The 19,347-nt window shown below is 46.2% G+C and overlaps 1 protein-coding gene across 5 annotated transcripts in view; it reads right to left on the bottom strand.

Moving 5' to 3' along the window:
- The window catches only part of PLXNB3 (plexin B3), a 104,871-nt gene that overhangs the window by 5,872 nt on the left and 79,652 nt on the right, over positions 1-19,347 (bottom strand). For all 5 annotated transcript variants that reach the window (XM_029609368.1, XM_029609400.1, XM_029609356.1 and 2 more), the window contains 10 exons: positions 16,649-16,876; positions 16,271-16,432; positions 16,017-16,165; positions 14,899-14,999; positions 14,488-14,705; positions 14,201-14,379; positions 13,973-14,039; positions 6,798-7,110; positions 6,592-6,695; positions 6,128-6,218 (listed from right to left, as the gene is read on the bottom strand). In XM_029609368.1, the coding sequence (XP_029465228.1) occupies positions 6,128-6,218; positions 6,592-6,695; positions 6,798-7,110; positions 13,973-14,039; positions 14,201-14,379; positions 14,488-14,705; positions 14,899-14,999; positions 16,017-16,165; positions 16,271-16,432; positions 16,649-16,876 (1,612 nt within the window). The remainder of the gene's footprint in view (positions 1-6,127; positions 6,219-6,591; positions 6,696-6,797; positions 7,111-13,972; positions 14,040-14,200; positions 14,380-14,487; positions 14,706-14,898; positions 15,000-16,016; positions 16,166-16,270; positions 16,433-16,648; positions 16,877-19,347) is intronic.

The following is a 19,347-nucleotide window of genomic DNA, read 5'->3' as shown; positions in this document are numbered from 1 at the left end:
TGTTTCTCTCCCAGTGTGAACTAAAAAAAAACCCAGAGCTGGATTCCCCTGCACTGGGGACCTACAAACTCCAGGACCCACAACGTCATGTCAACTGCTTAACTGAACAAACCTAACTGGTGCGATAGGAAAGGAAACTTTCAAATCGCACAGATGAGTACCAAGAAAATCAGTCTTTTAGCAATAGCACCGGGGTGGGTCTCTGGACTGATCTGTGGTATTGCAGGAATAAAAATTAGCAGGTAAGAACCAATTTTCCTTTCCTGACCATACCCAGATCAGTCCAGACAAGTGGGATGTACCAAAGCAACTCCACACTGGGTGGGAACCCGAAACACCTGCTCTCAACACACTTTCACCGAAAGTCGCCTCCTCTGGCGCCCTAACATCCAATTGGTAATGCTTGGTGAAAGTATGAACTGTGGCCCTACATATTTCCTGAGGAGACACCAACTGACACTCCGCCCAAGAGGCTGCCTGCGCTCTAGTGGAATGTGCTTTAAGGCCACTCAGGACCACGTGACCCTTACAAATACAGGCAGAAGAAATAGCCTCTTTCAACCACTGGGCCAAAGTAGCATTTGACGCTTTCTCCCCCTTCTTCACTCCACCGAACGCCACAAAAAGATGGTCCGAACGTCTGAAAGAATTGGTAACCTTCAAATAACGCAACAGGGCACGCCGAACATCCAGGAGGTGAAGATCTCTATTCATAGAAGAATCAGAGACCACTCTGGAAACCCCGGCAATTCCACTGTCTGATTCACATGGAAAGTAGAAACCACTTTTGGCAAAAAGGAAGGCACCATACTCAAAGACACCTTATCGTTAGAAATGTGTAAGAAAGGATTGTGCAAGAAAGAGCCTGAAGCGCCGAAATATGTCTGGCTGAGAAATTGCCCCCAGAAAAACCGTCTTTAACATAAGATCCTTCAAGAAGGCACAACCTAACGCTCAAAATGAGGCTCACAGAGAACCCTGAAGACCAAATTGAGATTCCAATCCGGACAGGCCTTGCAAACCGGAGGTTTCAAATGCTTTACACCCCCCTTCAGGAAACAGACAACACTGGGATGAGACACCAAAGATCTGCCCCGCACCTTGCCCCTGAGACAACCCAAGGCCGAAACTTGGACTCGGAACGAACTATAAGCCAAACCTTTGGACAAAATATACAGAATGGACACCAGTAGAGGATCCAACCACTGCTGTCCTCACCAGGACTCAAACACCTTCCAAACCCTAACATAGGCCAATGAAGTAGAAGGGCATCTAGCCTGGAGGAGGGTAGAGATGACAGACTCCGAATATCCCTTCATCTGCAGTCATTGCCTCTCAAAGGCCAAAGGCCAAGCCACGAGACACAAGCAATTCTCCTGATCCAAAAACATGGGACCTTGCTGCAGCAACCCCTGTATATATATATATTTATTTATTTATTTATTTATTTATTTATTTATTTAAAAGTCTTCTATACCGATGTTAGTTGAAACATCACCTCGGTTTACATGGAACAAAAGCAACGGAAATTACAAGTAACAGGGGAAGGGGAAGAGGTACAAAAAAACCAATAGGAGAGCAGAGAAGCATAGGAACAAACACCAAGATGAGCCAATTGGAGAGGACTGTCCACCAACAGATGCACCAAGTCTGCGAACCACAGACAACGCGGCCACTCCGGCACCACCAGAATCATGGATCCTGGATGTACCTCTATGTGATGTAGCACTCGCCCTATAAGCAGCCTCGGAGGAAACACATATAGAAGAATCCCCGGCCATGGGCACACTAGAGCATCCAGTCCCACCTAACAGACTTCTCTACTGCGACTGAAGAACCTTGACATCTTCGTGTTGGCCCCCCGTCGTCATGAGATCCCACTGCGGAACTCCCCATCGGGCACAAATAAGATTCCAGGCCTCCAGAAAGGGTTTCCACTCCCTGGAATCCAGTTGTTGCCTACTCCTGCTACACGAGACACCGCAATCTCTTCAAGGTGATGCTCCGTTCCACAAATTGCAGCTGAGCTTCCCGAGCAATAACATGACTCTTTGTTCCTCCTTGATGGTTGACGTAAGCTACTGTCGTCGCATTGTCCGAAAACACTTGCACCATTCGTCCCTGGACCAGCGGCAGAAACACCTCCAGAGCTCTATATATCACTCTTGTTTCCAGGCGATTGATGGACCAAGCCTTCTCCGCAATCAGAGACGCTGGGCTGAACGTCCTTGGCACACTGCTTCCCAGCCCTTTAAATTGGTATCCATGGTCAGCACCACCCAATCTGGAACTTCGAGGTCCACTCTCCTTTCCAAATTGTTCCTCAACAACCACCACACCAGGCTGGACTTGGCATCCCTCCGCAGAGGCAAGGGAACAAAATACTTCTTCAACCTCTGATCCCACCTAGAAAACAACTGCCTCTGCAGGAGCCGCATATAAGCAAAGGCCCATGGAACCAGGTCCAACGTTGAGGCCATGGACCCCAGAACCTATAGGTAATCCCAGACCCTTGGAACTGGGAGATGTAGAAGTCGAAAAACTTGCTGCTGCAACTTCGATAACCTGTACGCTGTCAGATATACCTTGCCCATCTGGGTATCAAAACGAGCTCCTAGGTATTCCAGATATTGAGATGGGACCAGGTGACTCTTTGCCACATTGATCACCCATCCCAAAGAGCTCAGGAGATGCCTCACTCACTGCACTTAATGAGCGCACTCCTCCTCCGTCTTCGCCCAGATGAGCCAATCATCCAGATATAGGTGAACCAACACCCCTTCCCTTCTCATTCTGCTGCACCACCACCAACACCTTCATGAAGGTTCGAGGAGCCATGGCCAGACTAAAGGGAAGGGCCTGAAACTGGAAATGCTAACCCAGCACCTTGAACTGCATGAACCTCTGATGGTCCTTTCTAATGGGAATATGCGGATAAGCCTTGGTGAGATCCAACAATGCCAGGAACTCTCCTATCCAGGCCGCCACAATTAATGTACGCAGCATCTCCATCTGGAAGTGTGGGACCCGTAAACTCAAGTTCACCTTCTGCAAATCCAAGATGGGGTGAAAGGTTCCCTCTTTTTTTGTTACCACAAAATAAATGGAATACCTTCCCTGCCCCTGCTTGCTCAGAGGCACCGGAAGGATAGCTTCCAAGCTTATCAACCTGTGCAGAGTCTCTTCCACCACTTCCTGTTTGCTTTGAGAAGAACAGTGCAACTCCAGAAAGGCATCCCTGAGCGGGTGAGAAAATTCTAAGGTGTAACCGTCCCTTACCACCTCCAGAACCCAGTCAGAGGTAATCTTGACCCACTACACGTAAAAATGGGACAACCTGCCCCTCGACCATGACCAATGAAGAATGGGCGCCCCTGGCTTCATTGGGGCAGTTTATTTCCTCTGGCCCTCTGACTGGAACCACCTCTGGAGGACCTGCTGGCCCCTCAAAAGGAATGTTGACAATTTGATGTCTGCTTAGGCCCCGAGGAGGAATAACCTCTACCGGACCGAAATCTCGACTCCCAGAAGCAAGGACGAGCAGTAAAGTTCTTCTTAACACTTTTCTTATTCTCCCATAGCCTATTGCCCTTGGTTTCCCCCAAGGACTTCATGAGTTGGTCCAGGTCCTCCCTGAAGAAAAGTTTTCCCTTAAAAGGAAGGTTACATAACTGATTCTTAGACCACATGTCTGTCGACTAATTGCATAGCCATAGAAGCCGCCGCACAGCCACCACAGAGACCATACTCTTAGTCACAGTGCGGACCAGATCATATAGCACAGCTACCACATAAGCCGCCTGTGAGGGGGACAGGCCTCCTGGAGACCCCTGTTCCTGCGGCTTCTGAATCCAACATAAACAGGCGTGCTGCATCATGCTAGCACACACAGTAGCCCCGAGACTCAACACTGACACCTCAAACATGCTCTTCAATTGAACCTCCAACTTGAGATCCTGGATATCCCTGAGAGCAGCAGCTCCCGCCACTGGAATCGTAGTCTTCTTGGTCACTGCTGAGACTGCCGCATCCACCTTAGGTGTTTTAAAGTAATCCAAATGCTCTTCCAAAAAAGGATACAGTTTTGCCATTGCTCGACTAACCTTCAAGCCCGCTTCCGGGAAGTCCCATTCCCAGTCAATAAGCTTCTGAATCTTCTTAGAAATGGGAAAGGCACTAGGTGAATGGTGGACCCCGCAGACCATCAAGGACCGGATTTGCACCCTCGTTGTCAGATTCCTCCTGAGCCAGCTTTACTCCCGATTCCTCCGGGACATGAGGAATAAGAGGCCACAGCTCCTCTTTTTTAAACAAGCGTACCATCCATCCCAGCTCCTTCAACAAGGTCCAATTCATCCTTGCTCCCATCCAAGTCTGGGTTCTGCTCCGCATCTGGGTCATCCTCCAGATCAGCAGCTGCTCAAAGTCATCCAGATCTCTGAGGTCCAACTCCGAATGCACGGTCCAGGACCAGCAATGCTTGTCCGCCCTGAGGCCGCACAAGATCTTTTGGACGGGCCTGAAGCCTTCTCCACGGGTCTCCGCTTAGCTGCCTTCCTTACCAGAAAGGCCTCGTGCATAAGCAAAACACAATCGGGATCAAAACCCCGCAGGCCCACAGCTACCCTCTCAGGACTACTGGGCTCTGAGGCAGTTCCCTCATCATCACCATCCTCGCGACCCTGCCCTGCAGGAGAGAGTGGTGGAGGAGAGTCATCGGATTCACAGGCTGTCGGGGCCCCCTGACTGTGATCCCCCTTGGGAGCAGTGAGGAGGGATACCCCTACCATAGACCCCCCCCCACGGGCCTCACTAAGCGAGTGGTCCTCCGTGCTCTAGGACCCTTAGCAGAGGATCCCTCTCTTCCCTGAAGCACACCCTGTGCACAAAAAGAGAGAATTTATGTGGGCCGACCAAGTGCCGCAGGCCCTACAGGCCTCCAACGTGGCTTCTCCATCCAGACCGCGTTGAGTCAAACTCACGCTCTGATCCGAGATAGGCTGCACCATATGGTTGCATGCCGCTTTCCAGATTGGTCTAGACCGCATCGCCACACTGACTCCAATGGCATGCGGCAGGAGCTGCAGCCGCTGGAAAATGCGTGCGCAAAAAACGGCTCCGAAAGCACCAAGCCTGCGGCACTCCAAAGGACTGATCCTCACTGGGAAGCCCTGATTGCAAGACTGGAACGGGAGCGGAGCGAGAACAGGCGCGCTAAAAAAGGAAACGGCTACCTGGAACACAGTCAAGCCGCGGCGCACAGGCATGTACAGATCCCCGCCGGGGAACTCACAGAAATCACGCCAGCACATACAGCTCCCACTCCCTCAGTGACCCAACACTTACGGATGTTGACCACCCTGGCACTGCACCGCAGGCCAACTCTCCTGGCTCTCCCTCAGCAATTCTTAGAGGAAAAAAATTAAACTCCCTTTTTTTTTTTTAAACAAACTTTACAAAAGAAACAAAAAGGCAAAAAAGAAACCCCAAAGGGAGGCAGTAGCAGACAGGAAGAGGGAGCCAGTCCCTTGGCAATCAGGGGCCACAGAATCAGCGGGCTGCTACAGCCAGGGGTATCCAATCCCCCGTTCGCCCGGCTCAACCTGAGGGATGGCCCACTAAGGAACCTGGCACCTCGGGGAGCAGCTCTAACTCCAGATCCATCAGGACTGCAGGTATGCACTTCTACCATCTGCTGGAGACAGAGAAATACTGAGGGACTGGAGGTGGCACTCTCGATTACGTATCAGTGTCTCAAAGGTTTTGTTCTCTACCTCCATCTGTTGATAGGGATGCATAAACCCACTTGTCTGTACTGATCTGGGAATGTTCAGGAAAGTGTGTTACTGAACAAAGGCAGCATTTCTCCTGCTTTTCACACTGCAATGTGGGACACCATCTTATCAAGCAGAGTTTTCAAAGAATTAACCAAAGGGAGAAGTTTAAAAACAAACAAACAAACAAACACACTTCTGCTGACCCTTCCAGCTCTGCCTTTGCATAATTCTAGATGAGATCCTTTCCGGCTCTCTCTCTGAGTCTATACCCGATTCCTAGGAGGCTCATTCATTACTTTAATTCCAACAGGAGCAAAAAATCTTGCATCAGAAATAGAGAGTGTACATACGCTCTCCAGACAGGAAGCTCTGGTTGGTTCCATTGTCCAAGACATTGTTGTGCAGCCGAGGTATTAGAGCCACAGTAGCACCATCAGGAACCTTGTGAAAGAACAGAAACCTTTTCAGCAAGTCAGAAATAAAAGGTCAAGAGAGACAAAAAAGATAGGAAGAGAAGGAAGGAAGAAACTGTACACCCTGCTCCAGACTCGCTGGGAAGTCATGGGGTGGTGCTTCACTGAACCATCAGGTAATAAAGCACCCCCACCCTTACATTTCACACTCTCGGAAGGGAAGCTAGATTTATGCAATATAGACATCATAAAAAACTGAACTATCTAGGTTCCCCAATTCCAGCCTTCTGCAGGGTACCCTGCAGTGGTGCAATATGAAGAGATTCTGCACCCCTCCCCGACTCCTCCCATTCATCCTAGCTCTCCCCTGCTCTGTTGTGCATGTATCCTCTTTTCCTCACCTTGTAGTGATACAGTGTGTTGATGCGTTTCCACTGGTTCTGAGTCACAGAGGTGAGGTCTTCGTCAGAGAGTGTCAGGTGACCTGCAACCCCTGAGCGCCACTCTGTGATGAAGGAAGAAAGGGTTAGAAAAAAAAAATGCTATGAGATATCGAGACTCAGAGGAAGAAGGGAGAAGACAGACCAGGGATAGGAAACGCTCATACCCAGGTCAAGTGAGTGTACGCTCGGTCTTTGGGAGTAAGGAGTGCCCTTGTACACCTGATCCAGGATTTTTTCCTTGACCTGGGTGATGGTGTCTGTGTCCAGCACTCGCACAGGGACCCGTTGCTGTGACTCTCCACTACCGCTTTTAGCCAGCACAGTCAGCATCATAGCACGGTATTCTATGTCCTCCCGCAGCAATCGGCTATCATTTAGCGTGCGTTTGGCCTTCCTAGTCACCGCATCCACCGGTCCCTTGTCCACCTGGTACTTAATGGCCCGGAAAAGCATGTAGAGAGGTTCCCCAGCTGCCTCCTGCAACAGAGAACAGGCTCTGTTAGAACAGTCGACCCCATCCCAAAGAGATTCAGAGACTGTTTTCAAGGGTGAACCTGGAAGATGTGGTATGACAGACTAACAAACCGAAGAGTAGCAAATCACCTGGACCAAACAGTATACACCCCAGGGTTCTGAAATGAAATTTCAGACCTAAAAGTGCCAAAAAGCGGAATATAAAAAAAAATTAAAAAAAAAATCTAAATAAATAAATAAATAATAGTAAAAATCTGTACCCTATCATTGAAATCATCCAATGTACCTGAAAACTGGAGAGTGGCTAATGTAACCCCAATATTTAAAAAGGGTTGCTGAGTTAATCCGGGAAACTGTAGACTGGTGAGCCTGAATTCAGTGCTGGGAAAAATAGTGGAAACTATTCTAAAGAACAAAATCATAGAACATATAGATAGACATGGTTTAATGGAACACAATCAGCATGGATTTACCTAAGGGAAGTCCTTCCTCACAAATCTGCTACATTTTTTTTGAAGGGGTTAATAAACGTGTGGATAAAGGAGAAACAGTAGATGTGGTATATTTGGATTTTCAGAAGGCGTTTGATAAAGTCCCTCATGAGAGTCTTCCAAGAAAACTAAAAAGTCATGGGATAGGAGGCAATGTCCTTTCATGGATTGCAAACTAATTAAGACAGAGTAGGATTACATGGTCTGTTTTCTCAGTGGAAAAAGGTAAACAGTGGATTGCCTCAGGGATTTCTACTTGGACCAGTGCTTTTCAATATATTTATAAAAGATCTGTAAAGGGATAAGAAGAGTGACAAAATTATTCAGAGTAGTTAAATCACATATGGATTATGATAAATTGCAGGAAGACCTTGCGAGACTGAAAAATTTGGTCATCCAAATGGCAGATGAAATTTAATGTGGACAAGTGTCATGATGCATATAGGGAAAAAAAATCCATGCTGTAGTTACACAATATTTTAGTTTCTGTATTAGGAGTTACCACCTAGGAAAAAGATCTAAGCTTCATGGTGGCATTGAAACTGTCGTCTCAAGTGAGCTGCGGCGATCAAAAAAGCAAAACGGGACGTTAGGCATTATTAGGAAGGGAATGATGAATAAAATGGAGAATGTCATAATGCCTCTGTAGCGCTTCATGGTGAGACTGCAGTTTGAATATTGGAGAAATTACTTACCTGATAATTTTGATTTCCTTAGTGCAGACAGATGGACTCAGGATCAATGGGTTATGCTCCCCTGCCAGCAGATGGAGATGGAGTAAGGCTGTAAAGCTGATGTCACAGTACATATACCCCTGCCGTGACCTCAACCCTCCAGTTTTCTCTTCAAAAGCCACTGTGGACATACTAGTGAAAGATCTTGATTAAAAATGGATAACTGTACTCAACCAACTATAAATACTGCTCTCCAGTAAAAATATAGGTACCCTAACCTAGGGACTGGATGAATACTTACCCGTACTCCCTTGGATTTAAGGCCCACTCCACGGAAGAACCTGTGGCACAGTCCTTGGGACAGCAGTGGGCGGGATGCTGAGTGCATCTGTCTACAATAAGGAAAACGAAATTATCAGGTAAATAATTTCTCCATTTCCTAGCTGTAGCCAGCTGGACTCAGGACCAATGGGATGTATAACGGCTAAACCTGATCGGGGCAGGAGGCTGCCCGTGGTCCGGTTAAAGGCTGCGTTCTCTCGGGCCTGTACGTCCAGGCGATGGAACCTGGAGAAGGTGTGCAAGGAGGACCACGTCACCGCTCGGCAGATATCGATGGACGACAGTAGTCTAACTTCTGTCCATGAGACCGCCTGAGCTTTAGTGGAATGAGCTCTAATCTGAGAAGGCAATGGCTTTCCAGCCTCCACATAGGCTCGCGTGACCACCTCCTTAATCCAGCAAGTTATGGTAGCCCACGAAGCTGGTTCGCCCTGCTTCCTTCCGCCATGAAGGACAAACAGGTGGTCCATCTTTCAGACCAGTTCCAAATGATGGAGGAGATGATAATCCTCCGCGTCCTTGAGTTTGTCTAGGGATGGCAACGAAATGGATTGATTCAATTGAAACTCCGATACTACCTTGGGCAAGAAGGATGGAACCATATGTAGCTGTAATTCCCCTGGAATCCTCTGGAGGAACGGCTCCTGGCACGACAATGCCTGCAGTTCAGAGATGCGAAGTGCTGAGCATATAGCTACCAGGAACACCGTTTTCAAAGTCAATAAACACATGGAAAGACTGTGCAGCGGTCAAAAAATCCAGTACTAAATTAAAATTCCACAAGGGAACTGGCAACCATAAGGGAGGTCAAAGGTGCTTCACTTCCTTCAGAAAACAGTTCATGTCAGGATGAGCCGACAGGGAGGCCCCATTCACCTCACCCCTGAAACAGGAGAGCACCACTACCTGCACCTTCAAAGATCTCGATCCCTTGGGAGCTCTCAGTCCTTTTGTATCTGGCAGCCCAAGAAAGAGGCAGGTTTGAGTTCAGGTTCATCCCAAACCCCCCCAATGAAATTTTACTGACCCACTTTTGGGATGATGAGCTAAGGGATCGTCTATCTCCCTTTTACCAAAGGTGGGTCGAGATCACTTTGGACAAATGGATACTAAAAGGCTAGTTAAGGGCTAAACCTTTATTCAAGCCATCCTGTAAAAAAATTCCACAATAAGTCGGATTTTGACCATCCGAGGGGGGGTCACTGCATTCTTTACACCTGGCCTCAAATACTCTCCAGACCTGCACACACCCTAGGGATGTGGAGAACTTCCAAGCGCAGAGTAAGGTGACAATTACCTCATCCTGAGGAGCCTTAGAAGTGTAATCTCCACTGCCTGCTTCTTGAGCTGGGAGTGGTAAGGAGACATCATGAATACATCCAGAGGAGTGCTGTGGAATTCCAGCGCATATCCTTCTCGTATGACTTCCAGTACCCATTTGTCCAAAGTGATCTCGACCCATTGTAGGTAAAAGAGAGACAGACGACCCTCTATCTCATCATCCCGAAAGTGGGTCGGTAAAATTTCATTGGGGGGTTCGGGATGAGCCTGAACTTGAACATGCCCATTTCTTGGGCTGCCGGATACAAAAGGACTGAGAACTCCCAAGGAATCGAGATCTTTGAAATGTCGAATTTCTGTAGGGGTGAAAACACTGGGAACCCCTGAAACGACCCCTCATAGGCGAGGGGTGCTATAACTGCTTCCTCTTATCTTCCGGTAACTGGGGAAGTGGATATTCTCCCCATTTACTGGCCAGCTTTTCCATCTCATTCCTGAATAGGAGTGATCCTTTAAAGGGCATCTTTGTAAGATTATCTTTGAGGTTGCGTCCGCTGACCAATTCTTCAGCCATAGCTGTCGTCTGGCCGCCACCACTGAAGTCACTCCTCTAGCTGAAGTATGGACTAAGTCTGAGCCCGCTTCTGCTAAAAAGGCAGCAGCGGGTTCCATAACTGCTCTGGAATTCACCCCCCAAGTCATCCACCTCCTGAGAGAGAAGAGACACAAACAAGCCACCCGAGTGCAACAAGAAGCAATCTGTAAGGTCATTGCTACAGTGTCAAAGGCTTGTTTAAGGAAAGACTCAATCCATCTATCATGTGCATCCTTTAAGGCCGCTCCTCCCTCCACTGGGATAGTTGTTCGCTTAGAGATGGCACAGACCAGTGCATCCACTTTAGGAAACCCAAACATTCTCTTACCACCGGTTCCAGAGGGTATAGAGCTTCCAGTGCTCGGCCCCCTTTATAATTTGCTTCTGGGGCATCCCATTCCAGATCAATCAACTCCTGGATGGCATCCATCATTGAAAAATAGCAAGAAGCTTTCCCCAAGGAAATCAGAATGGGATTCATCTTTGGTTCAGTCACAGAATCCGCCCCAGGAGCTCCCAGCATCTTCAGGGTCTGTGAAACCAGGGCCGGCAATTCGTCTCTGTGAAAGAACTGTAACATGGTCAGATACGCTTCCAACTCAGGGGAGATTCCCGATCTTCCAAGGAATCTGGGTCCTCGTCTTTGTCCGTGCCATCCGGGTTCCTACCAGGGATACCCTTGGTAAGACGAGGCATACCTCGGGGTCTACAAGTAGGAATGTGAGAGGGAGGGTCACTGGCTGAGGTTCCGTCCGGACAGGGGCAAGTGAGGCAGCAGACTGCGCCTGATGCAGGCTTGTAGCCCCTGGAAAAATTCCACCCAAGAAAAGGCAGCTGGGTCCATGCCTAGTCCAGGAGGTACTGGGGTGGGTCCAGCTGAATTTCCCTCTCCCATGGATGACCCAGTCAAGGGTGTACTCAGATCCGGCGTACTGCTAGTTAAGGCTGTGACCAACCCATCATTTGAATGGCAGGAGCCTGGCTTAGCAAAGTCCGAGGAGGCCAACTTTCCTTGGGTTTCCTCACAGTGCTGACAAAGGTTGGAATTCAGGTCAGGTTGTGAAGCCCTAATATGACAAGCAATGCAGAGAGTAAGGCGCTTAGGTTTCTTGGTTGCAGGCGCCATTGGCAGCTGTGTATTCAATCGGCTTGCGCTTAAAAATGTATGCGCACAGATTTCGAGTGTTTAGGTGGGATGCAGCGAGGCGCATGCACAACCCATACGCACAGTTCTTCCTGTATCATGCGTTTTCAATGTTGTGCGTGTAGGGACGCACCTGATGTTACACGCACAGCGTGTGCGTGGAGCTGAGACTGTGCACACTGACATCCTATGGAGGGTAATACAGCATGCACAGAAACTCACACAAAATGGTGCCGCCGCAGCCCACCAAGCCTATAGGGGGCCTAGCCCACTGGGAGGCTGCTTAACCTGCTCGGAAGTCCAATTCTCCTTACCCCAATGGAAGTGGGAATGACGTCAGTATGGCACGTCGAGCACAGAGACCATGGGGAGTCCTACCGAAAATCCCTCTAAACGTCTCTGAGTCAGAAGGTAAATCTTCCTTTTTTATTTTAAACTTACCTGGGCTCAGCACTTACCAGCTGAGTACAGAGACAGTATCCAGCTGTGGGGGGGGAAGAGTGCTTTGGCTGTCACCACCGCTCTCGGCTTCCTGCACCCACTGCCTTTCAGCTGCCTAAGCAGCAAAGTCCACGCTGGGAACCAGCTACCGGACCAAGGCACACCTCTGAGGGATCTCAGAAATCGCCTCAGGAATTCTCAACTGTGGGAGGGAACTTTAGGTATCACTGCAGGAGAGCGGGGTTCAATTTTCTCCAATTTAGAATGTAGAATTTCTCCTTCCAAAAGGTACAACAATCCCCATAGGGAGAGGTACGTCCACCATCTGCTGGAGATGGAGAATACTGGAGGGCTGAGGTCACGACAGGGGTATATGTACTGTGACATCAGCTTTACAGCCTTACTCCATCTGCTGGCGGGGAGCATAACCTGAGTCCATCTGGCTGCATGCTAGGACAAGTATGCAATTCTGGTCATTGCATTTCAAAAAAGATTTAGTTGCACTGGAGAAGTTACAGAGAAGGGTGACTAAAATGATAAAGGGGATGGAATGGCTCTCCTTTGAGGAAAGGCTGAACAGGTTAGGGCTGTTCAGCTTGGAACGGCTGAGGGGAATATGATAGAGTTCTATAAAATTCTGAGAGGTCTAGAACAGATAAATATGAGTTATTTACTTTCAGATAATTGAAGGACTAGGGGGGGCACCTCATGAAGTTAGCAAGTAGCACATTTAAAACAAATTGGAGAAAATTCTCTCACTCAATGCACAATTAAGCTCTGGAATTCATTGCTGGAGGATATGGTTAGGGCAGTTAGTATAGCTGGGTTTAGAAAAGGTTTAGATAAGTTCATGGAGGAGAAATCCTTAATCTGCTATTAATCAAGTTGACTTAGGGAATGGCCACTGCTATGTTATTACTGGCATCAGCAGCAAGGGATCTTCTTAGTGTTTGGGTAATTGTCAGGTTCTTGTGGCCTGGTGTGGCCTCTGTTGGAAACAGGATGCTGGGCTTGATGGACCCTTGGTCTGACCTTCTTATGTTCTTATGCACTAATTATCCTGGAACCATTTTTCCCGTTCGCTTTCCTCCTCCACTGAAACTTTGGAGATAGTGAAGTCCTCCTATCAAATGGCCTCAACCCATATCCCATAACATCACTAAGGGAGGAAAACATAGCAATTCTATTATTAATAATAATAATTATTATTAATAAGAACACCATCATGAAAGTGTACACTCTGGTGATTGATAAACCCCTGGGTAAGATAACATATTTGTGCAATGCCTGCATCAGTGCCTGCCAGTCTTATTGAACGTCTTATTGAACGCAGCCAGATTTTGTCAATTTTAGACCAAATTCAGAACGATGGTGGGAATCCCTGCTTCCATGGAGCCAGTCTTCATTTGTATTGCTTTTGATTCTACGGTAGCTTCATTTTTAAGTTTAATTCAAAATAACAATAAAAGCATATTATTGGTACTTAAGGTCCTTATGTACTAAGCATTTTTCCCATAGATACAAAACGGGAGAAAACCTTTAGACTATTAGGCCTTAGTGGTTCTCTGCTGTCATTTATTTGTCGTATTAGTTTTCTGGTATTGGGACGCAGGAGCCCGGGGGTGAAAAATTCCAGTAACAGCTCACATCTACCTACACGCTAGGAAACTACATTTACTACTATACACTTTTTTTTAAAATTTTTTTTATTTATTTCTTACTCTTAGCACACAGCGGCGATATCTTACTCCCTGGGTACTGCCAGTCGGATTTTAAGCAAAGTGGCAAAAGAAAGAACTGCGCTTTGTATGCTATTTTCTTTGCCTAGTATCTAAGTGTATAAAAGACAGCCAGTGCATACCCAAGGAAGGCGTGCATATAGGCAGTCAATACTCACCCTGAGAAAGGAGTATAAACAGATGGACATCCAGTTGGTGAGTAGCTTCTCCACCATAGTTTCTGTCCTAAAAAAAAAAAAAAATACAAAGAGACCGTTATACAGTGCTATGAGACGTGCTGCTGACTGCACGCCCTGCAGTCCCCTGTAGAGATTCCTCTCCCTTCCTTTTTTTTCCTTCCCCCACAGATCTCTCTCACACCCGACTCACTCCCCTCCCTTTCTCACCTGCGTAGCATGAGCTTGGGGTTCTTGGCCACGTACTGCTCCGCCAGGTCTCCTAAGAGCGTCTTCATGATGTCAGTCAGATACTCTAGCTTGCTGTGGAGGGCAACAGTGAGCAGCGAGGCCGCGTGGCAGCGATCACGCTGGGAGAAGGTCTGCTGCTTCTCCAGTGTGTGGATCAACTGCAGGAAAGGAGTTGCATTTGAGAGGAGTTCAGCAGGGAAAGATGAAAGCAAAAGCATGGGAGCCAAGCAGCAGGGGGGGGGGGGGGGGGGGGGTGGGTTCCTCACCTTGATGAGAAAGAACTTGCTGTTCAAGAGGTTGGAGAGCTGTGTGAGGCCCTGCTCCACCGTCAAGCGCCGCACCTCAGGCACATCCAGGCTCTTGCACAGGGGTGAGCCTGTGTGCCCTGGGAAGAAGATACGCTCTACATAGGTCCTGTAGTCCAGGAAGGGAATCCCAGTGCCCTCTAGGTCACTAGTCAGGTCCATCATTTCGGTCATTAGATCTGCAGGGGAAGAGAGGAGAGACATGTTGAACAAAAGGCAAAGCTCCTAGTCCTAACAGTTTGCTACACATATCCGAGTCCTCTAACATAGCTCCAAAAGCCATTACAGAACAGGAGCTGGGGAAGGAGAGGCACGTATGGAGCGAGGTTCTTACCCCATCTCCTTACTCCATCCTACCTGTAGCAGGCATACCTGTAAACTCCTTCCTGCATTGATCACCCACACTGATTTCCAGATTCTCTAGCTGTACTAGTACTTTCTTATAATCCCTCATCGCCTGCTTACTCTTCCTCCTGTGACAGGTGAAAAAAAAGAAAAAGGTTGAACTCAAAAGGTGGGAAAGCCACATAAGAACATAAGAATTGCCATACTGGGTCAGACCAAGGGTCCATCAAGCCCTGCATCCTGTTTCCAGCAGTGGCAAATCCAAGTGACAAGTACCTGGCAAGTAACCAAAACATTAAATAAATCTCAAGCTACTATTGCTTAATAATAGTTTATGGATTTTTCCTCTAGGAACGTATCCAAACCTTTTTAAACCCAGTTACACTAACTGCTGAAACCACATCCTCTGGCAATGAATTCCAGAGCTTAACTTTGCGCTGAGTGAAAAAGTATTTTCTTTGATTTGTTTTAAATGAGCTGCTTGCTAACTTCATGAAGTGCCCCCTATTCCTTTAATTATCTGAAAGAGTAAATAACCGATTTATATTAACTTGTTCAAGTCCTTTCATGATTTTGTAGAGCTCTATCATATCCCCCCACAGTCGTCTCTTCTCCAAAATGAACAGCCCTAACTTCCTTAGCCTTACCTCATAGGGCAGCCATTCCACGCCACTTATTTTGTTCGCCCTTCTTTGCACTTTCTCTAGTGCTACTATCTGTTTTGAGATGCGGCAAGCAGAATTGTACACAGTATTCAAGGTGCGGTCTCACCATGGAGCGATACAGAGGCATTATGACATTTTCCATTTTATTAACCATTCCCTTTCTAATAATTCCTAACATTCTGTTTGCTTTTTTGATTGCCACAGCACACTGGGCTGACTATTTCAATGTATTATCCACTATGATGCCTAGATCTCTTTTCTGGGTGGTAACTCCTAAGATACAACCTAACATTGTGTAACTACAGCATGGATTATTTTTCTCTGTATGCATCACCTTGCACTTATCCATATTAAATTTCATCTGCCATTTGGAAGCCCAATCTTCCAGCCTCACAAGGTCCTCCTGCAATTTTATCACAATTTATACATCCTTGCTCAAAGAACAAGGAAGTGAGGATTACGGGGTCTTGAAAGAGCTACCTGTACATGAAGATGATGATAAGAACAATGAAGACCACCATAGCTGCTGCCACACCTAATCCAATCTGAGCCTCCGGGGGGAAGCTGGACTGACTTTCAGTGTCATACTTCACCCGACCAAGAGCAAATTTGAGCTTCCCCATATGAACCTGAGGTGAGAAGAATGGAAGACAACTGTAATTGCCCACGATGTACAGGGGGAAGGCACCTATCCACAATGCATAGAGTAATTTTTCTAAAAATGTTTGACCCACCACAAACTCGGGGAGCTGAGCACCCTCCTCCAGTGGCTTGGGTGGGATGATTGGTGGCTCACAGTACAGATGGTTCTTTGTCAGTGTCTTTACCACACAGACCCCGTCACCAATCATTGCCAGCACTTCCTCCTTGGTAATGCCCAGGTTCAACCCGTCCCCCTGTGAGAAAAGAAAGAGTATTAACCACTCTTCTTTATTATCTCTTTCTTGATGACCCCTAATTCTAAAGTTTCTCATCAAATTCATGGCACATGCATCAACTCACTACTATAGGTAAGTTTCCTCTCTCCATCTCCTTTCTTCCTTCTCACTGATCTATATAGCATCCTTCCAAACAGATCTTTTACGCCAGGAAACCCCACTGCCCCAACAAACCTCTATATCCAGCACATTGCCCGGCTTCAGGCTGTATGGTTTGGAAGGGTCGTCCTTGGAGAGTGGTTTCATGGATGGGTTGATGTGATACTCAAAGGGATTCCCAGTCACATTCTCAAACGTCACCATCACATTATCCAAGATGAAGAGTAAGTCCTGGGGAAGACACCCATCTGGGATCTCTGGGGTGGGGCACACCAGCAACTGTGATGAATTAGTGTGGCAACGCTGCAAAGAAACAATGCAGAATTACTTCCAGTGAATAAGGGACAAAAATAACACTTCTTCCCATTTTCTAATAAAATACAGTGAAATTAACATAAAACAAACACAAATACAAACATATAATAAAATCAAAACCTGAACCTAATGCCTACAGCTTACAATTCACCCTACAGCATTATTATTATTTTTTTGAATTTTAGAAAAATATGACAAATAGTCAGCTTCTAAAACCTAAGGGAAGTTTAAGGTTTATTCAAGCTTTATCTAGCTTGTTTTGGAGCACAGGCAAAAGATGGAAGAGCCATCCCAAGGCTGGCATTAGCAGGACAGGGGCAGCAAATGTGAAATACCCAAAGCCAATAGTGCACCCCTCTATGATTACCGCTTCTGCAATAATGAAGACAGAATTGATTCTGAGAAAGAATCTTGTCTGGGATTCTCTGAACCAGAAGACATTGAAGAGCTAATAGTTGAAGAAAACTTAGTAAATCGCATCTTAGCCTCAAGTGAAGGGGATGGGGGGAAATTGATGATACAGACGGTGCTGAAAGCAACTCCCAGGAAGAGCAGGCAGTTCAGGTAGGGAGCGAGAGCAATGCCTCTGGCCTTTTTCCTCAGGGTCTACCCTCAACTCCAGTTTTGATTGTTTTATTGTGTTTATTTGTATCAAAATGTATGTTGTTGCTTATTGTATGTATAAATATGTATGCAAATTGTAATTTGCAAAGAATCCTAGAGATTTGTGGAATATAAGCAATATAAGTAAACTCACTGACAACTAATTCAAAGTCTAACATTTAGTTGTTTTTCTTTTACACTGATGAGATCCAGGTCATCACATATTTAGATCCTAGTATCCTAAATCAGTTGTTGAAATTTAACAAAGGCTTGGACAAAATTGCATACTGACTCTTATCTTATAAACTCAAGGTAAATCCCAACAAATCAGAAGCATTGTAGGTTTCAAGGACTGCCTTTTTGCCCAGTCTTCCACAGATGGCAGGAGTGCAAATAATTCCCAAGCAAGTTACCACAACCCTTTGGATTAAAATTGCTTCTAAATTTACTTTTTCTAACCTAGTCTCTGTCCTGCTAAAACCTTCATTCTGCTTCTTGCGGTATATCCATCGTCTAAAGTCTCTCATAGATCTTCATACATTTATATGCCTTAATACTAAATTGCTTAGATTACTGTAATAACCTGTTATCAAGGATATTACATTTATTTGAGGGCATAAATAAACGTGGAGAAAGGAGAGCCAGCTGACATAGTATATCTGGATTTTCAGAAAGCATCTGACAAAGTCCCTCATGAGCGACATCTTAGGAAATTAAAAAGTTATGGGATAGAGAACAGTGTCCTATTGTGGATCGGGAACTGGTTAAAAGATAGAAAACAGAGAATAAGGCTAAATAGTAAATTTTCCCAATGGAGAAAGGTGAATTGTGGAGTGCCCAAGGATCTATTCTGGGACCACTGCTTGTTAATACATTTATAAATGACCTGGAAGTGTGACAGCGAGTGAGGTGATCAATTATTCTAAATTGTTAAATCACAAGTGGATTGTGAGAAATTGCAAGAGGACCTGGGAACCGGGCATGCAAATAGCAAAGGAAATTTAACATGGACAAGTGAAAAGTGATGCACTTAGGGAAGAGTTACCCAAAGTATAACGACACATTGCATTGTTAGGAGTCACCATTCAGGAAATCTTCTGCCCAGTGAGCAGCAGCAGCAGCAGCCAAGAAAGCAAATAAAATGCTAGGAATTATTAAGAAAGGAATGGAGAATAAAGCAGAAGAAGATCATGCTGCCTCGGTTATTGCTTCATGGTGCGACCTCATCTTGAATACTGTGTACAGTTCTGGTCACTACATCTCAACAAAGATATAGCAGAATTATAAAAGGTACAGAGAAGGGCAACCAAAATGATAAAGGGGATGGATGCTTCCCCTATGAGGAAAAGCTAAAAAGGTTAGGACTCTTCAGCATGGAGAGGCAACAGCTGAGGGGAAATATATGATAGAGGTCTATAAAATGAGTGGAGTGGAACAAGTAAAAGTTAATCAGTTTACTCTTTCAAAAAGTTCAAAGACTATGGGACATATAATGAAGTTACTAGGTGATACATTTAAAACTAATAGGAGAAAATTTTATTTTACTCAACGCATAATTAAGCTCTACTATTCTTTGCCAGAGGATTTGGTGAAAACTGTTAATGTAGCTGCATTTAAAAAAGGTTTGGACAAGTTCTCGGAGGAAAAGTCCATAAACCATTATTAAGGTGGAGTTGCAGAAATCCATTTCTTATTTCTGAGATAAGCAGCATGAAATCTATCTATCCCTAGGGATCTTGCCAAATACTTACAAACTAGATTGCCCTGTATGGAATATCCAAGTTCTTGCTAACAAGATAAGCAACTAAGATGGACTCTCTGATGTCAGAAAAATGGACATTGGCCTGTATGGCTAT

This window comes from Rhinatrema bivittatum, chromosome 1 (genome assembly GCF_901001135.1).
Source record: "Rhinatrema bivittatum chromosome 1, aRhiBiv1.1, whole genome shotgun sequence".
Lineage (NCBI taxonomy): Eukaryota > Metazoa > Chordata > Amphibia > Gymnophiona > Rhinatrematidae > Rhinatrema > Rhinatrema bivittatum.
This window is presented reverse-complemented; position numbering and strand designations above follow the sequence as displayed.